Raw genomic sequence first — 25577 nt, forward strand, 5'->3', positions numbered from 1 at the left:
GCCGCACTCTTTTTTACAGCTTGGCTGTTTTTGAGTGGATTAATAATATACAGGTGATATCAAAGAGACTGTAGCAAATGTCCTTTTATCCTTTTATGACTACTGAAGTGTGTCAATACCATTGTCGTGAGATATGTTCATGCAGCCAGTTCCCTTGTAGTTACCACAAGCGAGAATGCACTCAATGTTGTGCTTCTTGCATAAGCATCTTAGCCTACTGCAGTCAGTCTGGCAGTTGCATCTGATCACCTGTAGCAGATGTTCATGCAGGAGCAGGAGGTAGCGATGTTTGAAGTGGCACAACCCCTCTTCACACTCCTGCCATCCCCAGTCTCTGAGATGAAGTTCTGCAGCTGATCCTCTCCATTCTTGAACTTGAAAGCTTGAAGGTACACATGAAAGATGTGGTACTTTGCTGCTGCTAAAGTTGGTGGTAAGGATTGTGGTTTTACATGGGATGTTTTTGAAGCCACCTTTTCACAGAACCGTTTATGTTGGAGGGAATCTAGTGTGTCAGTTAGCATTCCATTGTAGACTAGTACTACAGCTTTCTCTCCTGCATCTATCTCATCATCTGTGGAGGCTGAATTGGAATGAAACACCTTTGCCTGCTCACAGAACATACTGCTTGCTTTGAACTTGCAAAGAGATGTCCCTTTTCCAATCCCATAGAGACGTGATGTTGTGTCACACTCAAGAATAGCATGGATGAAGAAGATGTTGTGCTTGACCAAGCAGCTTTTTTTGTGGCTTTGATGTTCCAGATGTGAAGCTTTTTTTCTGTTTTCTTTGGTTCAAGATGAAGGAAGAGGTCATGTGAGTCGAGACTTGCATGGTAGCAGAGCAGAACAATGAAGCCAGTGTCTTCACCAACTAGCACAGTGGTGGTACTCGTGTAGCAGATTGGACAGCCTTCTGAACAATCAAAAGATCAGCATCTCCTGGTGCATTGTAAGTTTTGTAGTTGCTCTTCTCCAGTTCTGTACTCAGCATGAAAATAAATTGCTGCTCATTCTTTCAGTTGGCCAAAACTGGTCCTTCTTCGTTGTGGTGGTCATGTTAGTGGCAACTGTCACAGTTGCACCAGCCTTTCCTTTTGACTGCCTCTGATGTGTCATATCTTTTGTGTTCATATTTTCATAGCCATCAAATACAACTATGGCATCCTTGTACTTTCTTGCTACACATTCTGTGTACTGATGGCATGTAGAACCATGCATGGGGAGCATTGCAGAAGTGCTCTACCATCCAGGACATACTGAATTCCATCATCTGAGATATCTGCTAGGACACCACTTTCACATATTGCGTCAGCAAGTGCTGGCTTGTCTGCTTCGTGAAGCAAAAAAGAGGAATCAAAGAAAGCAGGTGGATAAATGCATAGCTCATGCTTGAAGGCTAACTCTAGGTGATTGCATGACAGTAGTAAGTCTCTGATCTGAAAGAAGAGTGTGGATCAACCTGAATCCCTCCAAAGATGACCAAATATCTCTCCTCAGATGATCAAAGTACAGGTCTGCCATTGCTTGATGTGCTTGGTGTTGGCTGCTTTTGGTTGGTGTCTTTGCTATTTATGTAGGTTACAATACTTGCGGCGACATTGCTGAAGTACCACATCCCCAGGCATAGTACAAATGCTGTTGTTCCTGGAAATACTGACCTGGTTGATGGTTAAAGTACTCTTTGCTGTTAGAGTAGAAGATGGAATACCTGTGTCTGCAGAAGTCTTGCAGATGGCTTAAGTGAGCTACAACACCGAATGATCAACTTACCTTTATCTAAAGGTCCCTGGTTCATTCCCAGGTTTCAGCACGTAATGTCAAGATTGACAAAGTTTGCCCTGGCTTGTTCAGTTAGTTAGCAAGTACTCTTCTCATGCTATCACCAGCATTACAAAAAACCACTACAACTCTACTCTGCCTTATATTCCATACAATGTTGGGCCTGAATATTATCATTGATAGATGTGATATTCACTTATCCACAACATAGCCTTTCTGCTGCTGGTTGAAAACTGTCAAGCTCACTATACCACTCTGTATGCATGCAATAACATGCATAAAGGCATTACTACAGTAGTTACAGTTGCAAAACATGTACAAAGAGTAAGCAAATCCATTAATATATTTGATTGTAACTCATTAACACATTATCCTAAGGTAATAATTTTAGTACCAAAAGATTCATCTTTGTGAGAGCTTTTTAATGTTATAATGATATAATATAAATTTTGATATAAGTAGTATCCTAGCTGAGCTATGACTATAAACACCACGAAAACATCAAATCATTAAGGAGCAAAAACTCCGGTTTTTATTTCAGTGATTTTCACACTGTTCCCCCACAAGGATTCCTTAGGACATTTTTTCCAGTCACTGAGGACATAATAAGGAAAAAAAACTATTGAGTTTGCCTTTGTTACAATTAGTGTGAGGTTGACCCAATATTCTTGGTAAAATGCCTGTACTAATCAGTGCAAGCATACTATGAGATGGAAGCTGTGCTGACCTTATTGCAAATTTACTGTAACTCAGTAAACAGGGTTACATGGTAGTTGGATAAATACTTTTCTTTGTCAATAATAAGGATGTACTCATATTGTTATGCCATAATACATTTTTAATATGTCATGCATCTACTGTACCTTGATTATTGTATGTGCTGGAATACTACTATGTTTATTTTATCACACAGCTCCAACTGAAGCTCCACTGAATGTCAGTGTACTTGTTCAGTCATCTCACAGTATCATATTGTCATGGGAACCACCTTCACTAGAAGAACAAAATGGACTACTTGTTCAATACCATGTGATTGTCATGGAAACCCAGATACTATATTTAGACAATGGAACAGTAATCTCACAATTGGGAATAATTAGAAACAGAACATATAATGTTTCAGAAGGACGTACACAGTTGGTTGACATGTTACATCCTAGTTACAACTACACTGTTAGAATAGCAGCAACTACTGTAGTAGGAATAGGTCTATTTAGTGATCCCATTACTGTGATGACACCGGAGGATGGTGAGTGCTCCTTGGTCATTTACAATTGAATGTCAAAATATTGTATAGTGCATTTTGCTCAGAGTGAAGTGCAGTAATAAGAGATAATTTGTTACTTGTCGTAGAGTACTGTAGTACTGTATATTAGGGTTCAAGACACATGGTAGTGTGTCATGCAGCCCAAGAAGCCAGTGTGCCACACCGTGAGTATATTAACAAGAAGAAAGAAAATGCAATTTTCACACCTATGTAGCTCTGTGATCCTTAATCCAATTGGAACCAAAATTGCTAGAGAAATGCCAGCCAGTAAGGGGAGTCCACATACTAAATTTGAAGAAAATCGCTCCAGCCATTTCCGAGATACGAGCAAACATAATTTCGTTTTAATTTCTTCATTTTTTCTTCTAGTGATATCCAACCTCGTATTTTTAGTACAGGGCTGTATAGTCTTCTTTAACAATCAATACTTACTTTCAACAAGTTATCACTAAGCGGATTTTTGTTCCTGGATGCTTGCGCTTCTAAATAAAGTTAAATTGAACTTATTTCGTTTTGTAATTATAAAGTTATCGTATTTTAAAGTCAAAAATACATTAAAATTTAGGCTTCGGATAATTAGAGACAAAATGTATTAAGGTTATGGCACTAGCTAGTTGTTTTTTTTTGTTTTTTTTTAATTTTTTAATTCTGGCCCTAATTACATTCCCATCCTGCCCGATCTCTAGCTAGAAGATAAACCTAATTTAATTTATGAAAGACAAAAAGCAGCTAAACCTACAGAGCCTACACAGACCTACAAAAACACCGCATGGACCGCCAGCATACACACGGCAAAATCCCGGACAGGGGCCTTAAGAAGAAAGCCCTGCAGACTACTGACCAAACTGCAGGAAGTGGGAGCATGAAACAGAGTTCAACTCCCACAAAGTACTGCCAGGCAACAGGCTAAATAGATGTAACAATGTTCGGGCGTTGTGGCGCCACAGACAAACAGAGAGTTGCTCTAGCAGATGGCGGTATGCTAGACCACGAGAAATGCCACTCCTGGTGGTTGTCCTCAAAGCAATATCCTGCAAGACAGGATGACTAGCAGCAGACCACAAACCCAAGGACTCAACCACACCAGGGGGACAAAGACACCTCCAGCAGCCAGTACAAGCTCATCATGGTGAGCATCCTTGTCTTCTTCTCCCTTAGCAGCAGCCACACCTGCTGAAACTGCAGACCGACCCAACAAAGATTCCTGTAATGGACAACACACAGTAACATCGAAGTACGCAGGCTTCCCATGCACAAAGTCTGGGTGAAAAACATCACCCGGGCGATCCAATCGGGAGCCAGCACACCGTTGCCCTTTACGGCAACCAGTGTTGTCCTGAAGTAAAGCATGATATATCACATCACATAAAGCATCATGCCTACGTATACGCATGGATTCATGTCCACAGCCCAGCAGATGATCACCAAATTGATCAACAACACTACCACATGGGCAGAAAACTGGAGAAGTGGCAGAAAAGAGAGGGACACCAAGCCAGTATCGAAGAGAACATACAAACTCCTGTGAGGACATGGATAGGCCTAAAGAATCACAAGGAATGGCCCGAAGCCATGAACTGGTACAGGGGTCAGCAGAAATTAAACGAATTCTGGCTTGGTCCCGAATGGTAAGCGAATTAAGCAAAATAGTCTGATGAGCAATATCAAGTTCATGTTGGAAAACACGCTGCCCACAAGCTGGATGGATAAGATCAGGAAGGGAATCACTGTTAATCAAGGGCAACAGAATTGAGGTAGCAACATCCTGATCCGGGATGGAAGGAAACACGTCAGGACCCCCACTAAAAGACTGGAGCAGATGATAACACAATTCTTGGGAGCTGAAACAAGAACCTAGAAAGGCTGCTGAAGAGGTACTGGTAGCTTCACGCAAACCCAATCCTCCCATAGAACACGGTAAAGTAGCCTGCAGCCAAGATAAGTAAGATATTAAAGATTTGCAAATACGACCTAAAGCAGATCGAAAATTATAATCGAAATGTTCAAGTTGAGAAATAACACAATTTGGGGAAATAGTACGCAAGAGATGATTAAGTTTACAAACACCCAGACAACTTCGGAGAAGATGGAGTTCAACTTGAGGGTTCCCCAAACCCCAAAGACGGTCCTGAAGAGAAGCCACCTTATCGACAGCTTTGCCAACAAATGACAAGAAATAATCAGAGAATCCCTACACAGGGGAACCAAGAAAGGCAGCTCCTTCCTCTTGCAACAACGAAATACGGGTGACAGATGATGGAAACTCCAGAAACGACTGATTACCAGAAGGCCAAAAGACCTCACATTTAGATAAATTAGGGTAGAGACCAAAACTCTGTACAAGCATTTGCAAAAAGGAGGCAAGGCTGGAGCGCGTACCTACCAAGGTTCCGTCATCCAAGTACCATAACTGAAAAGCCAGTCCAGCTGGGAGAGTAACACTGGATAAGAAATCAATAAGGACAAGGGAAAACAGTAATGGTCCAAGGGGATCACCCTGCTGTACGCCAGTTGGGGATGCAATCCGGTGGAGGCCAAAACGTAGTTCCGCGATGCAGCAGTAAGACCACTGCACCCAGCTAAACGATTCTGGGAGATCAAATCGACAACGTGATAGAAAGGAATCCTGGCTACACTCATTAAATGCATTGGTCATGTCCACCTTTAAGCAACATAGTTCACAATTAGAGCCCACAGTAGCAAGGATGGTACGAAGAGAATGTACAGCAGCTTCTAATCCATTACGAATACCTACTCCAACCTGACCATGAGGAAGTAGCAAACTGGGAAGTGAATCACGCACAGATACACAACATACCTTGCTGACCAGACGATGAAGGGTCTCACCAACAGCAATTGGACAAAAGGCACCAGAACCCTTCACCAATGCAGTCAATGGTGCACCACAAAACCAAGGAGCAAGACGAGAATCAAGCTTACCAGCAAGCAAGGCATTAACACATCTTGTCAGGTTGGACAGACATTCAGAAGCAGCTGGTGAAGTTGAACCGCACACAGCATCCAATAAATGCTGAGGACGGAGAGCTGAGCTACCAGGAGAGGTTGAAGAGGTTCCCTTGGGAAAGGAACACAACGCGTACAACACAACCGAGGGCTCAACTACAAGAGAAACAGGGACATCACTGCACCGGGAAGGAACCACATTCTGAGGATGACGATGGATCAAATCATCTCGAGCTGCAACATTGTCGTAGGAAGCAACACCCCTAGAGCCTAGAGCACGTAGCGCATTACCATAACGTCCATCTGAGGCCAAGCGCAAAGCACGTCTAATGTTCCCATTCTCCAAAGACTCAGCAGAAGTAGTGACAGATCGAGCTGAAGAGCCCCACTGCAGAGCACCTGCAGCTTGCCAAAGATCTAAGATACCATCAACACCAGATTTCCACTTGTTCAAACGATCACACAACAAAGAACCAATCAAATAGCGCTTCTTTTACCAGCACGAGTGGGGGGGAACAGAGAACAAGTTTTGGAAACAACAGCAATCTTACAAACCCCCATAATTTATGCTGCAAGGAAAAACAAAGGTCTTTACTAAGCACTGAAGCTAATAGAGGCTGAACAGTACTAGGAATGTAACGAACTGTATGCACATTCAAATTGAGTAAGGAGCTCATCAGAGTATCAAAAATTAGGGTCTTGACAGATTTATATTCAAGAGGAAGAGAGCCATCTGCCGCAGCTTGGACAGCCAGGGAAACAATTTCAGTAGGTGACAGACAAGAACTAAGCCTAGAACCAGAAACAGGTGGTAGGGGTGTGACACAAGCATGTGAATGTGTAGTAACAGTTGTAGAGGTACTGTTGGTAGCACCCAGCACAGTAGAAGAATCAATAAGAGGGGCACTGCACCGACGGGACCCACCTAAAGAACGTTAACATACTGACCATATGCTCAAATAAGCAAAGCGACATGATGACTGAGAGCAGATAAGGCGGTCAAACCTCTGGAAGAAAGAAGTTGGTGGAAAAACACCTCCGGGAATATGAACACTATTAATATGTTGCCAGAGGGAAGAAACAGTAGTGGTGGTTTTGTCGCACAAAGGACAGCAGACAACTCCAGGAGAAGAGCTAACGAGGCTGAGAGTATTAATTTGTGATTCAGCAACCAAGGTAGAATCAGTATCAGAACTAGTGTCAGATGGAATTGTGGTTGTAGTAGGGAGAAAAGCTGATGAAGGGGTAACAGACCCTATTGAAGATAGTAAGCTCGTTGTGCTTGTAGAAGATGCACCATCAGCATTCAAACTTGGAGGGGGAGTGGACAACACATCAACATGGGAAACAACAAAACAATACAACTTACCAGCTGCTGACTCCCAAATATAATCGCCAATGGGTGCGCCAAGATACTTGATTGACCTTTTCCAGTTTCGAGTAGCCACGCACCCAGCACACCGCTCGAACTCACAGGGAGAGATTAAATTATCACCACAGTTAATCCGAATACAAAGACTCCTACCATTCTCCAGGAACTGACAAAACAAGCTGGCACTCACTGAGCCACACGTGACTTGAACGGAGTGTCCAGAGCCCCCAGGCGGATCAGAAACATCAGCGGTGCCTCCAGGAAGTCCAGCCATCACGAAGAGAAGTTAAAAAGTCCATAAAATGAATTGAGTATGCTGACATCCATATGGTGAGAAGGAGAAAAATCATTCAATAATCAACCCACAATCGAAAACCCAACTAGCCCCGTAGCTAGTTGTTTCAGTCTGATGGTGTTTCTGCAACATTACAGCTGGATTTGAGGGGCCTTCATGGTTCATAGGTTTTCAATAGTGCTGATTTCAAATCTGACAAGCATACAAGCCACAAATGCAAGGTATGGTTAGTATAGCAGGCGTTTATAACCTATGCAATATAACCTGCTTGTATGCAATATAACGCTATATTTTTCTAATGTATGCACTTCAGTCGAGTGTATTAAGTTGTTTTAAATATATTTGTAACGTAGTTGAGCTGAGCAATGTGCATACTAGCTCCGCAATCCAGTTTATGTGCTTTGTAGTGTCATTGGATGGATGGAATATTGGCATTGGACAGCTGTGTGATAAGATAGGGCTGTGTACTGAAATGATACAATAGATTTTAATGGAAATTATTCGTCTAAATGGGATTACTGAAGGCATTGCCCTAGAATTAAGCAAATGTTTCAGAAACAGCAATTTTCCCTGTTGTACATGGTTGAAGGCACTATGGCCAACTTCTTACCTGTAGATTTGTTAAGAATGGTTTTAGTGGCTTATACGAACAATTTGAGCCAGTCTAGTTTTATTAAAATGTAGAAATCACTAGCTAATTTTCCCTTCGGTGCCATTTTTCCTATGTAAAATTGGTCTAATTTTTGATGACATTGTAATAGCTGTAACTTCACTATAGAATACAGTATTGATCTGAAATTTTCAGTAGAAGTTGCATGTTAGTAGTGTTTTATATGGGTTTGTGTCATATGTGCTAATTGAGAGGTGTCGGTTTTTTTGTAGGACATCACTACTACTTCATCTCGTACACTTTGCAAAACCCGCCATAAAACACGAATGCGTGCTCGGATTGGGCTGAAATTTGGCACACATACAGGGCTCATCAAGGCGGATCTCCGTACCAACTTTGGTAGGAATCCGATGAACATTCACGGAGTTATGACCGATTATTTGCGTAAAATAAGGTCGAAGGTCTGTCACGCCTACAGGGTAAACACCTTGGAGGAATCAGTTAAAAATTGATATGTAGATGGAGCAACCATCGTAGGAGTGCCTTTTTGTGGTTTGAAAGGAATCGGGATAAAGACCATGGAGATATGACACAAAACCCAACCTGTATCAAAATTACGTGATCGATTTTTATGAATGCAAAAACTATTAGTTTTCGTGTCTACCAAGCAAACAGCTTAGAGCAACGAGCTGAAAATCAGTATGTAGCTGGAATAATCATCATAGAAAGTTTTTGCAGTAGTACAGAAGAATCGGATTACAAACCACTGAGTTATGATTCGAAAGGCAACTACGTGTACCAAATGCGAGATCGAGATACTCTAATAGAACAGTCACCCTAATAAGGCATTCAGCTGCGTTTATAATTTACTCAATCAAGACACACGATAGTGTGTCGTGCGGCCCAAGAAGCCGGCACGCCACACCGTGAGTATATTGACAGGAAGAAAGAAAACGTCATTTTCACACATTTGTATCTCGGTGATACCTCATCCGATTGGAACCAAATTTGCTGCAGAGTTTCCCGCCAGCTAGGGGAGTCTACATTCCAAATTTGAAGGAAATCACTCAAGCCATTTCCGAGATACGAGTGGCCAAAGTTTCGTTTTTTTTTCTTCATTTTTTTCTTCTTCGTCTTTTCGCACACTTGCAAAAATTGCTATAACAAGCAAACGCGTACTCCGATCGCCTTGACATTTGGCACACAGAAAGGGAGTCCAACGGCGAATCCTAGCATCAACTTTGGTACAAATCCGATGAATGGTTCAGGAGTTATGACCGATTATTCGCGTAAAACAAGATCGATTTGTTGTGTGGTTTCTTTGTAGCTGAACTCTCTACATGATGGTTTCTTTGTAGCTGAACTCTCTATAAGGTGACTTCGTCTAGCTGAACTCTCTACAGAATGATTTTTTTGTAGCTGAACTCTCTACAGGGTGATTTGTTTGCAGCTGAACTCTCTACATGATGGTTTCTTTGTAGCTGCACTCTCTACATGATGGTTTCTTTGTAGCTGAACTCTCTACAAGGTGACTTCGTCCAGCTGATCTCTCTACGGGGTGATTTGTTTCTAGCTGAACTCTCTACTGGTGATTTGTTTGCAGCTATGCTCTCTACATGGTGGTTTCTTTGTAGCTGAACTCCCTACATGATGGTTTCTTTGTAGCTGAACTCTCTACAAGGTAACTTCTTCTCTACAGGGTGATTTGTTGTAGTTGAATTCTCTACAAGGTGGTTTGTTTGAGGCTGAACTCTCTACATGGCGGTTTCTTTGTAGCTGAACTCTCTACAGAGTGATTTGTTTGCAGCTGAACTCTCTACATGATGGTTTCTTTGTAACTGAACACTCTACAAGGTGACTTCTTCTAGCTGATCTTTCTACAGGGTGAATTGTTTGTAGCTGAACTATCTACTAGGTAAATTCTTCTAGCTGATCTCTCTACAGGGTGATTTGTTTGTAACTGAACTCTCTACATGATGGTTTCTTTGTAGCTGAACTCTCTACAAGGTGACTTCTTCTAGCTGATCCCTCTACAGGGGAATTTATTTGTAGCTGAACTCTCTACAAGTGATTTATTTGCAGCTGAACTCTTTATGTTGTGGTTTCTTTGTAGCTGAACTCTCTACAAGGTGACCTCTTCTAGCTGATCTCTCTACAGGGTGATTTGTTTTTAGCTGAACTCTCTACAGGTGATTTTTTGCAGCTAAACACTCTACAAGGTGGTTTCTTTGTAGCTGAACTCTGTACATGATGGTTTCTTTGTAGCTAAACTCTTTACAAGGTGACTTCTTCTAGCTGATCTTTCTGCCGGGTGATTTGTTGGCAGCTGAACTCTCTACATGGTGGTTTCTTTGTTGCTGAACTCTCTACAAGGTGAATTCTTTTACCTGATCTCTCTACAGGGTAATTTGTTTGTAACTGAACTCTGTACAAGGTGCGTTTTTGTGGGTGATCTCACTGCAGGTTGATTTGTTTGTAGCTGAACTCACTAAAGGGTGATTTGCTTGTAGCTGAACTCCTTGCATTGTATCTAGTTTCTAGCTGATCTCTCTACAGGGTGATTTGTTTGTAGCTGATCTCTCTACAAGTTGATTTGTGTGTAGCTGATCTCTCTGCAGGTTGATTAATTTGTAGCCGATCTCTCTACAGGGTAATTTGTTTGTAGCTAAACTGTCTATAAGGTGATTTGTTTGTAGCTGATCTCTCTGCAGGTTGATTTGTTTTAGCTGAACTCTCTACAGGTTGATTTACTTGTAGCTGAACTCCTTACATTGTGTCTAGTTTCTAGCCGATCTCTCTACAGGTTGATTTGTTTGTAGCCGATCTCTCTACAGGGTAATTTGTTTGTAGCTGAACTCTCTATAAGGTGATTTGTTTGCAGCTGAACTCTCTACATGGTGGTTTCTTTGTTGCTGAACTCTCTACAGGGTGTTTTGCTTGTAACTGAACTCTCTGCAGGGTGATTTGTTTCTAGCTTATCTCTCTGTAGGTTGATTTGTGTGTAACTGGTCTCTCTACAAGCTGATTTTTTTGTAGCTGATCTCTCTGCAGGTTGATTTGTTTGTAGCTGAACTCTCTGCAAAGTGTTTTTTTTGTAGCTGACCTCTCTTCAGGGTGATTTGTTTCTCTCTACAGGGTGATTTTTTGTAGCTGACCTCTCTTTAGGATGATTTGTTTCTAGCTGATTGCTCTACAGGTTGATTTGTTTGTAGACGAACTCTCTACAGGGTGTTTTGCTTGTAGCTGAACTCCTTACATTGTGTCTAGTTTCTATCTGATCTCTCTACAGGGTGATATGTTTGTAGCTGATCTCTATACAAGTTGATTTGTGTGTAGCTGATCTCTCTGCAGGGTGATTTGTTTGTAGCCGATCTCTCTACAAGGTAATTTGTTTGTAGCTGAACTATCTCTAAGGTGATTTGTTTATAGCTGATCTCTCTGCAGATTGATTTGCTTTAGCTTAACTCTCTACATAGTGATTTGTTTCTAGCTTATCTCTCTACAGGTTGATTTGTGTGTAACTGATCTCTCTACAAGCTGATTTGTTTGTAGCTGATCTCTCTGCAGGTTGATTTGTTTCTAGATGATCTCTCTACAGGTTGATTTGTTTGTTGCTGATCACTCTAAAGGTTGATTTGTTTGTAGCTGAACTCTCTGCAAAGTCTTTTGTTTGTAGTTAATCTCTCTACAAGATGATTTTTTGTAGCTGACCTCTCTTCAGGGTGATTTGTTTCTAGCTGATCGCTCTACAGGTTGGTTTGTTTGTAGCTGAACTCTCTACAGGGTGATTTGCTTGTAGCTGAACTCCTTACATTGTGTCTAGTTTCTAGCTGATCTTTCTACAGGGTGATTTGTGTGTAGCTGATCTCTCTGCAGGTTGATTTGTTTTAGCTGAACTCTCTACAGGGTGATTTGCTTGTAGCTGAACTCCTTACATTGTGTCTAGTTTCTAGCTGATCTCTCTACAGGGTGATTTGTTTGTAGCTGAACTCTCTATAAGGTGATTTGTTTGTAGCTGATCTCTCTGCAGGTTGATTTGTTTTAGCTGAACTCTCTACAGCGTGATTGCTTGTACCTGAACTCCTTACATTGTGTCTAGTTTCTAGTTGATGTCTCTACAGTGTGATTTTTTTGTAGCTGAACTCTCTACAGGGTGATTTGTTTCTAGCTTATCTCTCTACAGGTAGATTTGTATTGATTTGTTCATTGCTGATCGCTCTAAAGGTTGATTTGTTGTAGCTGGACACTCTGCAAAGTGTTTTATTTGTAGCTGATCTCTCTACAGGGTAATTTATTTGTAGCTGAACTCTCTCCACAGTGACTTGTGTGTAGCTGAATTCTGTGTAGCTGAATTCTCTAGAGAGTGACTTAATTGTAGCTGAATTCTCTACAGGGTACATGACTTGTTTATAGCTGAACTTTCTTCAGTGTGACTTGTAATGTTCTGAATCTCTATAGTGATATATTTGCTTAACTCTCCACATGGTGACTGTCTTCTTGCTGAACTGTCTATAAGATTAACTGTTTGCAGCTGAACTCCCTACAGAATAACTTGTGATGTAATAAAATTCTATAATTGATTAAATAAATTAGCCGAATGCTCTATTAGGGTGACTGTTCTATTAGAGTATCTCGATCTCGCATTTGCTACACGGAGTTGGCTTTAGAATCATAACTCAGTGGTTTGTAATCCGATTCTTCTGTACTACTGCAAGGACTTTCTATGAAAATTATTCCAGCTATACACCGATTTTCAGCTCATTGCTCTAAGCGGTTTGCCTAGTAGGCGTAAAAACTAATACTTTTTTATTCCTAAAAATCGATCGCGTAATTGTGACACAGGTCGGGTTTTGTGTCATATCTCCATGGTCTTTATCTCGATTCCTTTCAAACCACCAAAAGGCACTCCTACGATGGTTACTCCATCTACATAGCAATTTTCAACGCATTCCATGAAGCGGTTTACCCTGTAGGCGTGACAACAAATCGATCTTGTTTTACGCGAATAATCAGTCATAACTCCTTAAGCATTCATCGGATTTGTACCAAATTTGATGCTAGGATTTGCCGTTGGACTCCCTTTCTGTGTGCCAAATTTCATGGCGATCGGAGTACGCGTTTGCTTGTTATAGCAATTTTTGCAAGTGTGCGAAAAGACGAAGAAGAAAAAAAAAAAGAAATTTGGCAGCTCGTATCTCGGAAATGGCTGGAGCGATTTTCTTCAAATTTGGAATGTAGACTTCCCCTGGCTGGCGAGCAGCTGTGTAACAAATTTGGTTCTAATCGGATAAGTGATCACTGAGATACAAAGGTGTGAAAATGACGTTTTCGTTCTTCCTGTCAATATACTCACGGGTGTGGCGCGCCGGCTTCTTGGGCCGCACGACACACTACCGTGTGTCTTGATCTAATCCAAAACAGCCAAGCTGTAAAATAAGTGTGCGGCCCTCAAAAAGGCTATGGTGAAAAAAGATGTGAAATCCAAGGTGGCAGCCAAGAAATGGCTGTGATGGTAGGTTAATGGTAAAAATTTTAATAACGACAATTCAGGTGAATTTGGTTCCAAGACCAGGCGGCACCAAATTCACCTGAATTGTCATTATTAAAATTTTTACCATTAATCTACCATCACAGCCATTTCTTGGCCGCCACCTTGGATTTCACATCTTTTTTCACCATAGCTTTTCTGAGGGCCGCAAACTTTTTTTACAGCTTGGCTGTTTTGGATTAGATTTCACTTCTTTTTGTATTTGTATACCCCAAAACCTGCCTATGGCCGGCTTTGGGGCTTTTTTAACCTATCTTTTTTCTTTACCACAGAAAGAAGAAAGATGAAGCAGATGTTAAATACTTTAAATATTTCTGAATTTATCAGTACATGTACAAATTATATATATAATATATATATTTATTACAGAACTCTCTGTATGGTGGTTTCTTTGTAACGTAACACTCTACAAGGTGACTTCTTCTAGCTGATCTCTGTACAGGGTGATTTGTTTGTAGCTGAATTCTGTACAGGTAATTTGTTTGCAGCTGAGCTCTTTACAGAATGATTTCTTTGTAGCTAAACTCTCTACAAGGTAACTTCTTCTAGCTGATCTTTCTACAGGGCGATTTGTTTGTAGCTGAATTCTACAGGGTGAGTTGTTTGCAGCTGAACTCTCTACATGGTGGTTTCTTTGTGGCTGAAATCTCTACAAGGTGAATTCTTCTAGTTGATCTTTCTACAGGGTGATTTGTTTGTAGCTGAATTTTCTACAGGGTGACTTGTTTGCTGCTGAATTCTGTACAGGTAATTTGTTTGCAGCTGAGCTCTTTACAGAATGATTTCTTTGTAGCTGAACTCTCTACAAGGTAACTTCTTCTAGCTGATCTTTCTACAGGGCGATTTGTTTGTAGCTGAATTCTACAGGGTGAGTTGTTTGCAGCTGAACTCTCTACATGTTGGTTTCTTTGTAGCTGAAATCTCTACTAGGTGAATTCTTCTAGCTGATCTTTCTACAGGGTGATTTGTTTGTAGCTGATCTCTCTGCAGGTTGATTTGTTTTAGTTGAACTCTCTACAGAGTGATTTGCTTGTAGCTGAACTCCTTACATTGTGTCTAGTTTCTAGCTGATCTCTCTACAGGGTGATTTGTTTGTAGCTGATCTCTGTACAAGCTGATTTGTTTGTAGCTGATCTCTCTGCAGGTTGATTTGTTTTAGTTGAACTCTCTACAGAGTGATTTGCTTGTAGCTGAACTCCTTACATTGTGTCTAGTTTCTAGCTGATCTCTCTACAGGGTGATTTGTTTGTAGCTGATCTCTCTACAAGCTGATTTGTTTGTAGCTGATCTCTCTGCAGGTTGATTTGTTTTAGCTGAACTCTCTACAGGGTGATTTGCTTGTAGCTGAACTCCTTACATTGTGTCTAGTTTCTATCTGATCTCTCTACAGGGTGATTTGTTTGTAGCTGATCTCTCTACAAGTTGATTTGTGTGTAGCTGATCTCTCTGCTGGTTGATGTGTTTGTAACCGATCTCTCTACAGGGTAATTTGTTTGTAGCTGAACTGTCTATAAGATGATTTGTTTGTAGCTGATCTCTTTGCAGGTTGATTTGTTTTAGCTGAACTCCTTACAATGTGTCTAGTTTCTATCTGATCTCCCTACAGGGTGATTTGTTTGTAGCTGATCTCTCTACAAGTTGATTTGTGTGTAGCTGATCTCTCTGCAGGTTGATGTGTTTGTAGCCGATCTCCCTACAGGGCAATTTGTTTGTAGTTGAACCCTCTATAAGGCGATTTGTTTGTAGCTGAACTCTCTACAGGGTGATTTGTTTGTAGCCGATCTCTCTACGGGTAATATGTTTGTAGCTGAACTCTCTATAAGGTAATTTGTTTGTAGCTGATCTCTCTACAGGTTGATTTGTTTGTAGCTGAACTCTCTACAAGGTGATTTATTTGTAGCCGATCTCTCTACAGGGTACTTTGTTTGTAGCTGAACTGTCTATAAGGTGATTTGTTTGTAGCTGATCTCTCTGCAGGGTAGCTGAACTCTCTACAGTGTGATTTGCTTGTAGCTGAACTCCTTACATTGTGTCTAATTTCAAGCTGATCTCTCTACAGGGTGATTTGTTTCTAGCTTATCTCTCTACAGGTTGATTTGTGTTTAACTGATCTCTCTACAAGCTGATTTGTTTGTAGCTGATCTCTCTGCAGGTTGATTTGTTTGTTGCTGATTGTTCTAAACGTTGATTGTTTGTAGCTAAACTCTCTGCAAAGTGTTATGTTTGTAGCCGATCTCTCTACAGGTTAAGCACTGTCCAACTAGTATTAAAGTAAAATGTTATAGCAGCATGATTAGGCCTATACTAGAATATGCCTCTGCCATCTGGTCTCCATATACTCAAAGGAATATTGACTTAGTTGAAGCTGTCCAAAGACGATCATTGAGGTTTATATTTAATAATTACTCACCTTATGCTAATGTTACAAAAATGTTGAAAAGAATTGATATTAAGTCTTTAGCAGAGAGAAGAAATGAATCAAAATCGATATACTTGTACAAGATTGTTAATGATTTAGTAGAAATAAACACAGATGATATCCTTTCCCCCCGACCATCTATACAAGAGGGCACCAACTGCGATTTCCACTACCTCCCACCATAATCAACTCTTAACACTACTCCTTTTTTCCTTCAGCAATTCGACAATGGAGCAATCTTCCAGAATCTGTAATTAATTCATCAAGTGTAGAACATTTTAAATCCTTATTTAATTAATTTTATAACTATATTGTGCTCTTACACTCTATTTTGAGATCTTGCACAGTAATATAATATAATATAATATAATAATTTGTTTTGTAGCTGAACTCTCTCCACAATGACTTGTGTGTAGCTGAATTCTCTAGAGAGTGACTTAATTGTAGGTGAACTCTCTACAGGGTGCATGACTTGTTTATAATAGCTGAACTCTCTTCAGTGTGACTTGTAATGTTCTGAATCTCTACAGTGATAGATTTGTAGCTTAACTCTCCACAGGGTGACTTGCTTCTTGCTGAACTGTCTATAAGATTAACTGTTTGCAGCTGAACTCCCTACAGAATAACTTGCAATGTAATAGAATTCTATAATGAAGTAAATTAGCTGAATGCTCTATTAGGGTGACTGTTCTATTAGAGTATCTCGATCTCGCATTTACTACACGGAGTTGGCTTTCGAATCATAACTCAGTGGTTTGTAATCCAGTTCTTCTATACTACTGCAAGGACTTTCTATGAAGATTATTCCAGCTATACACTGATTTTCAGCTCATTGCTCTAAGCGGTTTGCCTAGTAGGCGTAAAAACTAACACCTTTCCTTTGTTCGTAGCATTGCCGTATACAGGAAAGGGGGCAAACTCAAACTATTTATTGCTATCAGAGAATCTATACACATTGCTTTACTGAGAATTATATTTGTGTGACATTTATGAAGATGCTCACACACTTAAAAACTAGCAGCATCACATAGTTCTCATTAACAGTTTAACAATAACATTGTATTATCTGATTAGCTAATATTAATTTTACAACTTGCACACCTCGCACATGGCCGCATTATATCATTACTTTTTGTCACAGTTAACTCTGCTTTACTTGGACGCGCCCTTTTTTTACAGCTATAAACTGTTTTTGGATGGTTTTAACTACAACAAATCAAGTTAATTTGGCATTAAATCCTAGTAAGCATAAATTCACTTGAATTGTCAGTATTAAATTTTTGTCTGTAAAACCTATGTACCATCACAGCCATTTCTTGGCCACCACATTGGATTTCACAACATTTTCACCTTGGCTTTTTGGGGTTGAACACTTTTTCACAGCTAGGCTGCTTTGGTATAAATTGTATTCACATGACGCTTGATACCGAGTTTTGACTTTAAACTCCCATTATTTATGCCAATTTCAAGGCTGTTGGATAATGGATTAGCATTTTATAGTAACTTTGCAAGTGTACTAAAGAAGGAAGAAAGACAAAACATCAAAGCAATTAAGCTGATTTTAGAAGGCTTGTATTTCAGGAATACCTGGAGCAATTACACTCAAATTTTTAGTATGCTGATTACTGTCAGAGAGGGCATTTTCATAGCAAAAACATTTTCTATAGACAACATGGAGCTACATATGTATGTGTAAATACTGTAATTATGGCATTATTGTTCTCCTATCAATAGATGATTGTGATCCTAATCCTTGTATGAATAATGGAACTTGTACAGATGGAGTTAACTCCTTCACTTGTAATTGTGTGGATGGTTTTACTGAAGAGAATTGTACAACTAACATAGATAATTGTGATCCTAATCCTTGTATGAATAATGGAACTTGTACAGATGGAGTTAACTCCTTCACTTGTAATTGTGTGGATGGTTTTACTGAAGAGAATTGTACAACTAACATAGATAATTGTGATCCTAATCCTTGTATGAATAATGGAACTTGTACAGATGGAGTTAACTCTTTCACATGCAATTGTGTGGATGGTTTTACTGGAGAGAATTGTACAGCTAACATAGATGATTGTGATCCTAATCCTTGTATGAATAATGGAACTTGTGCAGATGAAGTTAATTCTTTCACATGTAATTGTGTGGATGGCTTTACTGGAGAGAATTGTACAGCTAACATAGATGATTGTGATCCTAATCCTTGTATGAATAATGGAACTTGTATAGATGGAGTTAATTCTTTCACATGTAATTGTGTGGATGGCTTTACTGGAGAAAATTGTACAGCTAACATAGATGATTGTGATCCTAATCCTTGTATGAATAATGGAACTTGTACAGATGGAGTTAACTCTTTCACATGCAATTGTGTGGATGGTTTTACTGGAGAGAATTGTACAGCTAAGATAAATGATTGTGATACTAATCCTTGTATGAATAATGGAACTTGTACAGATGAAGTTAATTCTTTCACATGTAATTGTGTGGATGGCTTTACTGGAGAAAATTGTACAGCTAACATAGATGATTGTGACCCTAATCCTTGTATGAATAATGGAACTTGTACAGATGAAGTTAATTCTTTCACATGCAATTGTGTGGATGGTTTTACTGGAGAGAATTGTACAGCTAAGATAAATGATTGTGATACTAATCCTTGTATGAATAATGGAACTTGTACAGATGAAGTTAATTCTTTCACATGTAATTGTGTGGATGGCTTTACTGAAGAAAATTGTACAGCTAACATAGATGATTGTGATCCTAATCCTTGTATGAATAATGGAACTTGTACAGATGAAGTTAATTTTTTCACATGCAATTGTGTGGATGGTTTTACTGGAGAGAATTGTACAGCTAAGATAAATGATTGTGATACTAATCCTTGTATGAATAATGGAACTTGTACAGATGAAGTTAATTCTTTCACATGTAATTGTGTGGATGGCTTTACTGGAGAAAATTGTACAGCTAACATAGATGATTGTGATCCTAATCCTTGTATGAATAATGGAACTTGTACAGATGAAGTTAATTCTTTCACATGCAATTGTGTGGATGGTTTTACTGGAGAGAATTGTACAGCTAACATAAATGATTGTGATACTAATCCTTGTATGAATAATGGAACTTGTACAGATGAAGTTAATTCTTTCACATGTAATTGTGTGGATGGCTTTACTGGAGAAAATTGTACAGCTAACATAGATGATTGTGATCCTAATCCTTGTATGAATAATGGAACTTGTACAGATGAAGTTAATTCTTTCACATGTAATTGTGTGGATGGCTTTACTGGAGAGAATTGTACAGCTAACATAGATGATTGTGATCCTAATCCTTGTATGAATAATGGAACTTGTAAAGATGGAGTTAACTCCTTCACCTGTAATTGTGTGGATGGTTTTATTGGAGATCAGTGTGAAAATGGTAGGTGTAAAACTTTATCTAATCCAAAACAGCCAAGCTGTAAAAAAACAGTGCGGCCCTCAAAAAGGCTATGGTGAAAAAAGATGTGAAATCCAAGGTGGCGGCCAAGAAATGGCTGTGATGGTAGGTTAATGGTAAAAATTTTAATAACGACAATTCAAGTGAATTTTTGTGCCACTTGGTCTTGGCAAAAAAATTCACCTAAATTGCCGTTATTAAAATTTTTACCATTAATCTACCATCACAGCCATTTCTTGGCCGCCACCTTGGATTTCACATCTTTTTTCACCATAGCCTTTTTGAGGGCCGCACTGTTTTTTTACAGCTTGGCTGTTTTGGATTAGATTTCATTTCTTTTTGTATTTGTATACCCCAAAGCTGGCCTATGGCCAGCTTTGGGACTTTTATAACCTGTCTTTTTTTTTTACTACAGGAAGAAGAAAATGTGAAGCAGATGTACTTTAAATATTTCTGATTTTATCAGTAAATGTACAAATTATATATATATAATACATATATTTATCATAGAACTCTCCATGGTGGTTTCTTTGTAACTGAACACTCTACAAGGTGACTTCTTCTTGCTGCTCTCTCTGCAGGGTGAATGTTTGTAGCTGAACAATCTACAAGGTAACTTCTTCTAGCTGATCTATCTACAGGGTGATTTGTTTGTAGCTGAACTATCTACAAGGTAACTTCTTTTAGCTGATCTCTCTACAGGGTGATTTGTTTGTAGCTGAATTCTGTGCAGGAGATTTGTTTGCAGCTGAGTTCTTTACAGAATGGTTTCTTTGTATCTGAACTCTCTACAAGGTAACTACTTATAACTGATCTTTCTACAGGGCAATTTGTTTGTGGCTGAATTTTCTACAGGGTGATTTCTTTGCAGCTGAACTCTCTACATGGTGGTTTCTTTGTAACTGAACTCTCTACAAGGTAATTTCTTCTAGCTGATCTCTCTACAGGGAGATTTGTTTGTAGCTGAACTCTCTACAGGTAATTTGTTTGCAGCTGAACTCTCTACATGATGGTTTCTTTATAGCTGAACTCTCCACAAGGTAACTTCTTCTAGCTGATCATGAAATTTCTAAAGGGTGATTTGTTTGTAGCTGAACTCTCTACAAGGAAACTTATTCTGGCTGATCTCTCTACAGGGAGATTTGTTTGTAGCTGAACTCTCTACAGGTGATTTCTTTGCAGCTGAACTCTCTACATGATGCTTTCTTTGTAGCTGAACTCTCTACAAGGTGACTTCTTCTAGCTGATCTTTCTACAGGGAGATTTGTTTGTAGCTGAACTCTCTACATGATGGTTTCTTTGTAACTGAACTCTCTACAAGGTAATTTCTTCTAGCTGATCTCTCTACAAGGAGATTTGTTTGTAGCTGAACTCTCTGCAGGTGATTTGTTTGCAGCTGAACTCTCTACATGATGGTTTCTTTGTAACTGAACTCTCTACAAGGTAATTTCTTCTAGCTGATCTGTCTACAGGGAGATTTGTTTGTAGCTGAACTCTCTACAGGTAATTTGTTTGCAGCTGAACTCTCTACATAATGGTTTCTTTATAGCTGAACTCTCCACAAGGTAACTTCTTCTAGCTGATCTTTCTAAAGGGCGATTTGTTTGTAGCTGAACTCTCTACAAGGAAACTTATTCTGGCTGATCTCTCTACAGGGAGATTTCTTTGTAGCTGAACTCTCTACAGGTGATTTTGTTTGCAGCTGAACTCTCTACATGATCGTTTCTTTGTAACTGAACTCTCTACAAGGTGACTTCTTCTAGCTGATCTTTCAAGAGGGTGATTTGTTTGTAGCTGAACTCTCTACAAGGAAATTTCTTCTAGCTGATCTCTCTAAAGGGAGATTTGTTTGTAGCTGAACTCTCTACAGGTGGTTTCTTTGCAGCTGAACTCTCTACATGATGCTTTCTTTGTAGCTGAACTCTCTACAAGGTGACTTCTTCTAGCTGATCTTTCTACAGGGAGATTTGTTTGTAGCTGAACTCTCTACATGATGGTTTCTTTGTAACTGAACTCTCTACAAGTTAATTTCTTCTAGCTGATCTCTCTACAGGGAGATTTGTTTGTAGCTGAACTCTCTACAGGTGATTTGTTTGCAGCTGAACTCTCTACATGATGGTTTCTTTGTAGCTGAACTCTCCACAAGGTAACTTCTTCTAGCTGATCTTTCTACAGGGTGATGTGTTTGTAGCTGAACTCTATACAAGGAAACTTCTTCTAGCTGATCTCTCTACAGGGAGATTTGTTTGTAGCTGAACTCTCTACAGGTGATTTCTTTGCAGCTGAACTCTCTACATGATGGTTCTTTGTAGCTGAACTCTCTACAAAGTGACTTCTTCTAGCTGATCTTTCTACAGGGTTATTTGTTTGTAGCTGATCTCTCTACAGGGAGATTTGTTTGCAGCTGAACTCTCTACATGATGGTTTCTTTGTAACTGAACTCTCTACAAGGTAATTTCTTCTAGCTGATCTGTCTACAGGGAGATTTGTTTGTAGCTGAACTCTCTACAGGTGATTTTTTTGCAGCTGAACTCTCTACATGATGGTTTCTTTGTAGCTGAACTCTCTACAAGGTAACTTCTTCTAGCTGATCTTTCTACAGGGTGATTTGTTTGTAGCTGAACTATCTACAAGGAAACTTCTTCTAGCTGATCTCTCTACAGGGAGATTTGTTTGTAGCTGAACTCTCTACAGGTGATTTGTTTGCAGCTGAACTCTCTACATGATGGTTTCTTTGTAGCTGAACTCTCCACAAGGTAACTTCTTCTAGCTGATCTTTCTACAGGGTGATGTGTTTGTAGCTGAACTCTATACAAGCAAACTTCTTCTAGCTGATCTCTCTACAGGGAGATTTGTTTGTAGCTGAACTCTCTACAGGTGATTTCTTTGCAGCTGAACTCTCTACATGATGGTTCTTTGTAGCTGAACTCTCTACAAAGTGACTTCTTCTAGCTGATCTTTCTACAGGGTGATTTGTTTGTAGCTGAACTATCTACAAGGAAACTTCTTCTAGCTGATCTCTCTACAGGGAGATTTGTTTGCAGCTGAACTCTCTACATGATGGTTTCTTTGTAACTGAACTCTCTACAAGGTAATTTCTTCTAGTTGATCTGTCTACAGGGAGATTTGTTTGTAGCTGAACTCTCTACAGGGGATTTTTTTGCAGCTGAACTCTCTACATGATGGTTTCTTTGTAGCTGAACTCTCTACAAGGTAACTTCTTCTAGCTGATCTTTCTACAGGGTGATTTGTTTGTAGCTGAACTATCTACAAGGAAACTTCTTCTAGCTGATCTCTCTACAGGGAGATTTGTTTGTAGCTGAACTCTCTACAGGTGATTTGTTTGCAGCTGATCTCTCTACATGATGGCTCTTTGTAGCTGAACTCTCTACAAGGTGACTTCTTCTAGCTGATCTTTCTACAGGGTGATTTGTTTGTAGCTGAACTCTCTACAGGTGATTTGTTTGCAGCTGAATGAACTCTCTACATGATGGTTTCTTTGTAGCTGAACTCTCTACAAGGTAACTGATGTCTCTACAAGGTCACTAGTTTGTAGCTGAACTCTCTACGTGGTGGTTTCTTTGTAACTGAACTCTCTACAAGGTGACTTCTTCTTGCTGATCTTTCAAGAGGGTGATTTGTTTGTAGCTGAACTCTCTACAAGGAAACTTCTTCTAGCTGATCTCTCTACAGGGAGATTTGTTTATAGCTGAACTCTCTACAGGTGATTTCTTTGCAGCTGAACTCTCTACATGATGCTTTCTTTGTAGCTGAACTCTCTACAAGGTGACTTCTTCTTGCTGATCTTTCTACAGGGAGATTTGTTTGTAGCTGAACTCTCTACATGATGGTTTCTTTGTAACTGAACTCTCTACAAGGTAATTTCTTCTAGCTGATCTCTCTACAGGGAGATTTGTTTGTAATTGAACTCTCTACAGGTGATTTTTTTGTAGCTGATTTCTCTACATGATGGTTTCTTTGTAGCTGAACTATCTACAAGGAATCATTTTGTTAACAATTTTGACAGTAATAACCTATGTACTTTTTATTTCCGTTGCCCCTGTTCCAAATGTTTAAACATTCCAGCTCCTACAAACTAAACTAGTTCAGAAGTACAGGAAGTTTCATCTCGTAGTCTCACCCCAGCCATCACTGCATATAGTGTAGCAGCTACATGGGAGCATGCCTCGCCTGCACCAGCCATGCAATTACAGTGAGCACAGATGATTGTTCCATCTGGTTTAATGCCAAGCCATGGTCTCAATGGTGGACTGTTCATACACTGGCTATGTTTAACCTTTAAATATAAAAAGTATATAGCTATAGCTAGCTGTATAGCTACTGATATATACACTGTGACACATGCAAATGTAACACTATACTACAGAGAGGAAGCAAGTTTCCAGAATTAGGGCATACCTATCTTCTAATATATAGAACAATCAGGCCATCAGTGCACAATAATATTGTACATGTACATGTAGTTCCACTAATATAGATGGCCAATATGGGGCAGGGCAGACTGCATGGTTTACCTGAATCTATAGGCTGTGTATGTTTGGTTGTATGTAACTTATGCATTTAAAATATTTGTGCAGCCTGCATGCAACTCAGGTTATTAAAGGTGGCACGTGCCATCGTTAGCATGTGCATAGGGTTCACTTAGCAGATCATTTTCTGTGTTTGCCTTTTTTGTTTGTGTGTGCTTTTGTATCATTAATTTTGTACTGTTGTCTCCAGTAGATCTGCTGACTACTGTGAGGATAAATTTTACGAATCACTGAAGACACAGGTGTCATTTTGAAAAAAAAAAATCTTCCTGTGATTTTGTGTTTTGTATTGTTTTTGTTTTACATAGCTATGTGTGCTCCAGGGGCTAGGGAAGAAAGGCTCTTCCGGCTACTCTAGTGTGAGGAAAAATCAACTATAACACACAGTGCAAAACTCTAGACTATAGTCACTGAGTACTGTATACCTTTGCTGTCATAAGGAGCGAGTTCTCGTTAACCTTAGTAATCAGCACATCTTCGACGAATCCAGCCACGAAGTATGCCCATGCTTCTGTACTTTTGTAACCTTTCAACTCTTCCATCGTGTATGGGCTAGGTGAATTTATAAGGTACACACAAATATCCGGCGATTCTACTTTGGGCCATAGAGCCCTCGAAGGCGACCAGTGGTCTCGTGGCAGAAGATATGGGTCTTCTTTCAATCCAATCAATTGAAGCTTCTCTTGGTATCGCCTTTTCCCTGCCTCGTCAAGTTGGTGATAAAAGTCACTCATTACCGCGCTCATTGTTAATTTTGCGTAAACAAAGTCGTTAAAGTATTTTGTCGAGTGATTTGTTCGATAGCCTTACCTGGCAAACGAAGGTGGCATTGCACCTCGGTACTCAAAATGGCGTCTGCTAAAAATTGCTGATTCACGTGACTGTCGCCATGGAAATGTCGTAACGCTTCCGGGCGCTTATCATTCTAATTGAATAAGGTCTATTATTGGTGGGAACAACAATGTCTTCTTACTTGGAGGTTAGTTCTATGTAATGTACTCCAACTACACTTAGGTAGTTTTTTAGGGTATTCCATTTGAGTATTAAAACGTGCAAAAGCATTAGAATACACTTACGAGATTTTAGCGTATAGTCAGTAGGGCAAAAGTCTTATTATTGGACCAAATTTACAAGTTTGTACTACTCTCAAATCACTGATACTACGCTGTGTGGTCTGTTATTTAGTGGCTAGTTCATAAGTGGCGACTAACTATTTTTAGCTACTATAACAAACATTGTTTAGCTAAAAGGTAGCAAAACAAAATTTCTATGATAAAAGGCTCCATTTACTGTGCTCAGGATCGAGTAAGGGGCA

The 25577-nt window shown here is 39.6% G+C and overlaps 3 protein-coding genes across 3 annotated transcripts in view; all 3 read left to right on the plus strand.

Annotated features, from left to right (window-relative positions):
- Window positions 1-1629, plus strand: part of LOC136252722 (phosphatidylinositol phosphatase PTPRQ-like) — a 62950-nt gene extending 61321 nt beyond the window's left edge. The window contains exon 11 of the mRNA XM_066045290.1: window positions 1580-1629. Coding sequence (XP_065901362.1) covers window positions 1580-1629 — 50 coding nt within the window. The remainder of the gene's footprint in view (window positions 1-1579) is intronic.
- Window positions 1630-7058: 5429 nt separating this feature from the next.
- Window positions 7059-19472, plus strand: LOC136253733 (fibropellin-1-like). Its single transcript, XM_066046389.1, has 5 exons — window positions 7059-7161; window positions 17991-18056; window positions 18324-18431; window positions 18492-19408; window positions 19464-19472. The coding sequence occupies exons 1-5, from the start codon at window positions 7059-7061 to the stop codon at window positions 19470-19472; spliced, it is 1203 nt and encodes a 400-aa protein (XP_065902461.1).
- The window catches only part of LOC136254626 (adhesion G protein-coupled receptor L4-like), a 111363-nt gene continuing 105232 nt past the window's right edge, over window positions 19447-25577 (plus strand). Inside the window, exon 1 of the mRNA XM_066047370.1 lies at window positions 19447-19694. Coding sequence (XP_065903442.1) covers window positions 19496-19694 — 199 coding nt within the window. The 5' untranslated portion in view covers window positions 19447-19495. The remainder of the gene's footprint in view (window positions 19695-25577) is intronic.

This window comes from Dysidea avara, chromosome 4, assembly GCF_963678975.1.
Source record: "Dysidea avara chromosome 4, odDysAvar1.4, whole genome shotgun sequence".
Classification (NCBI taxonomy): Eukaryota; Metazoa; Porifera; class Demospongiae; order Dictyoceratida; family Dysideidae; genus Dysidea; species Dysidea avara.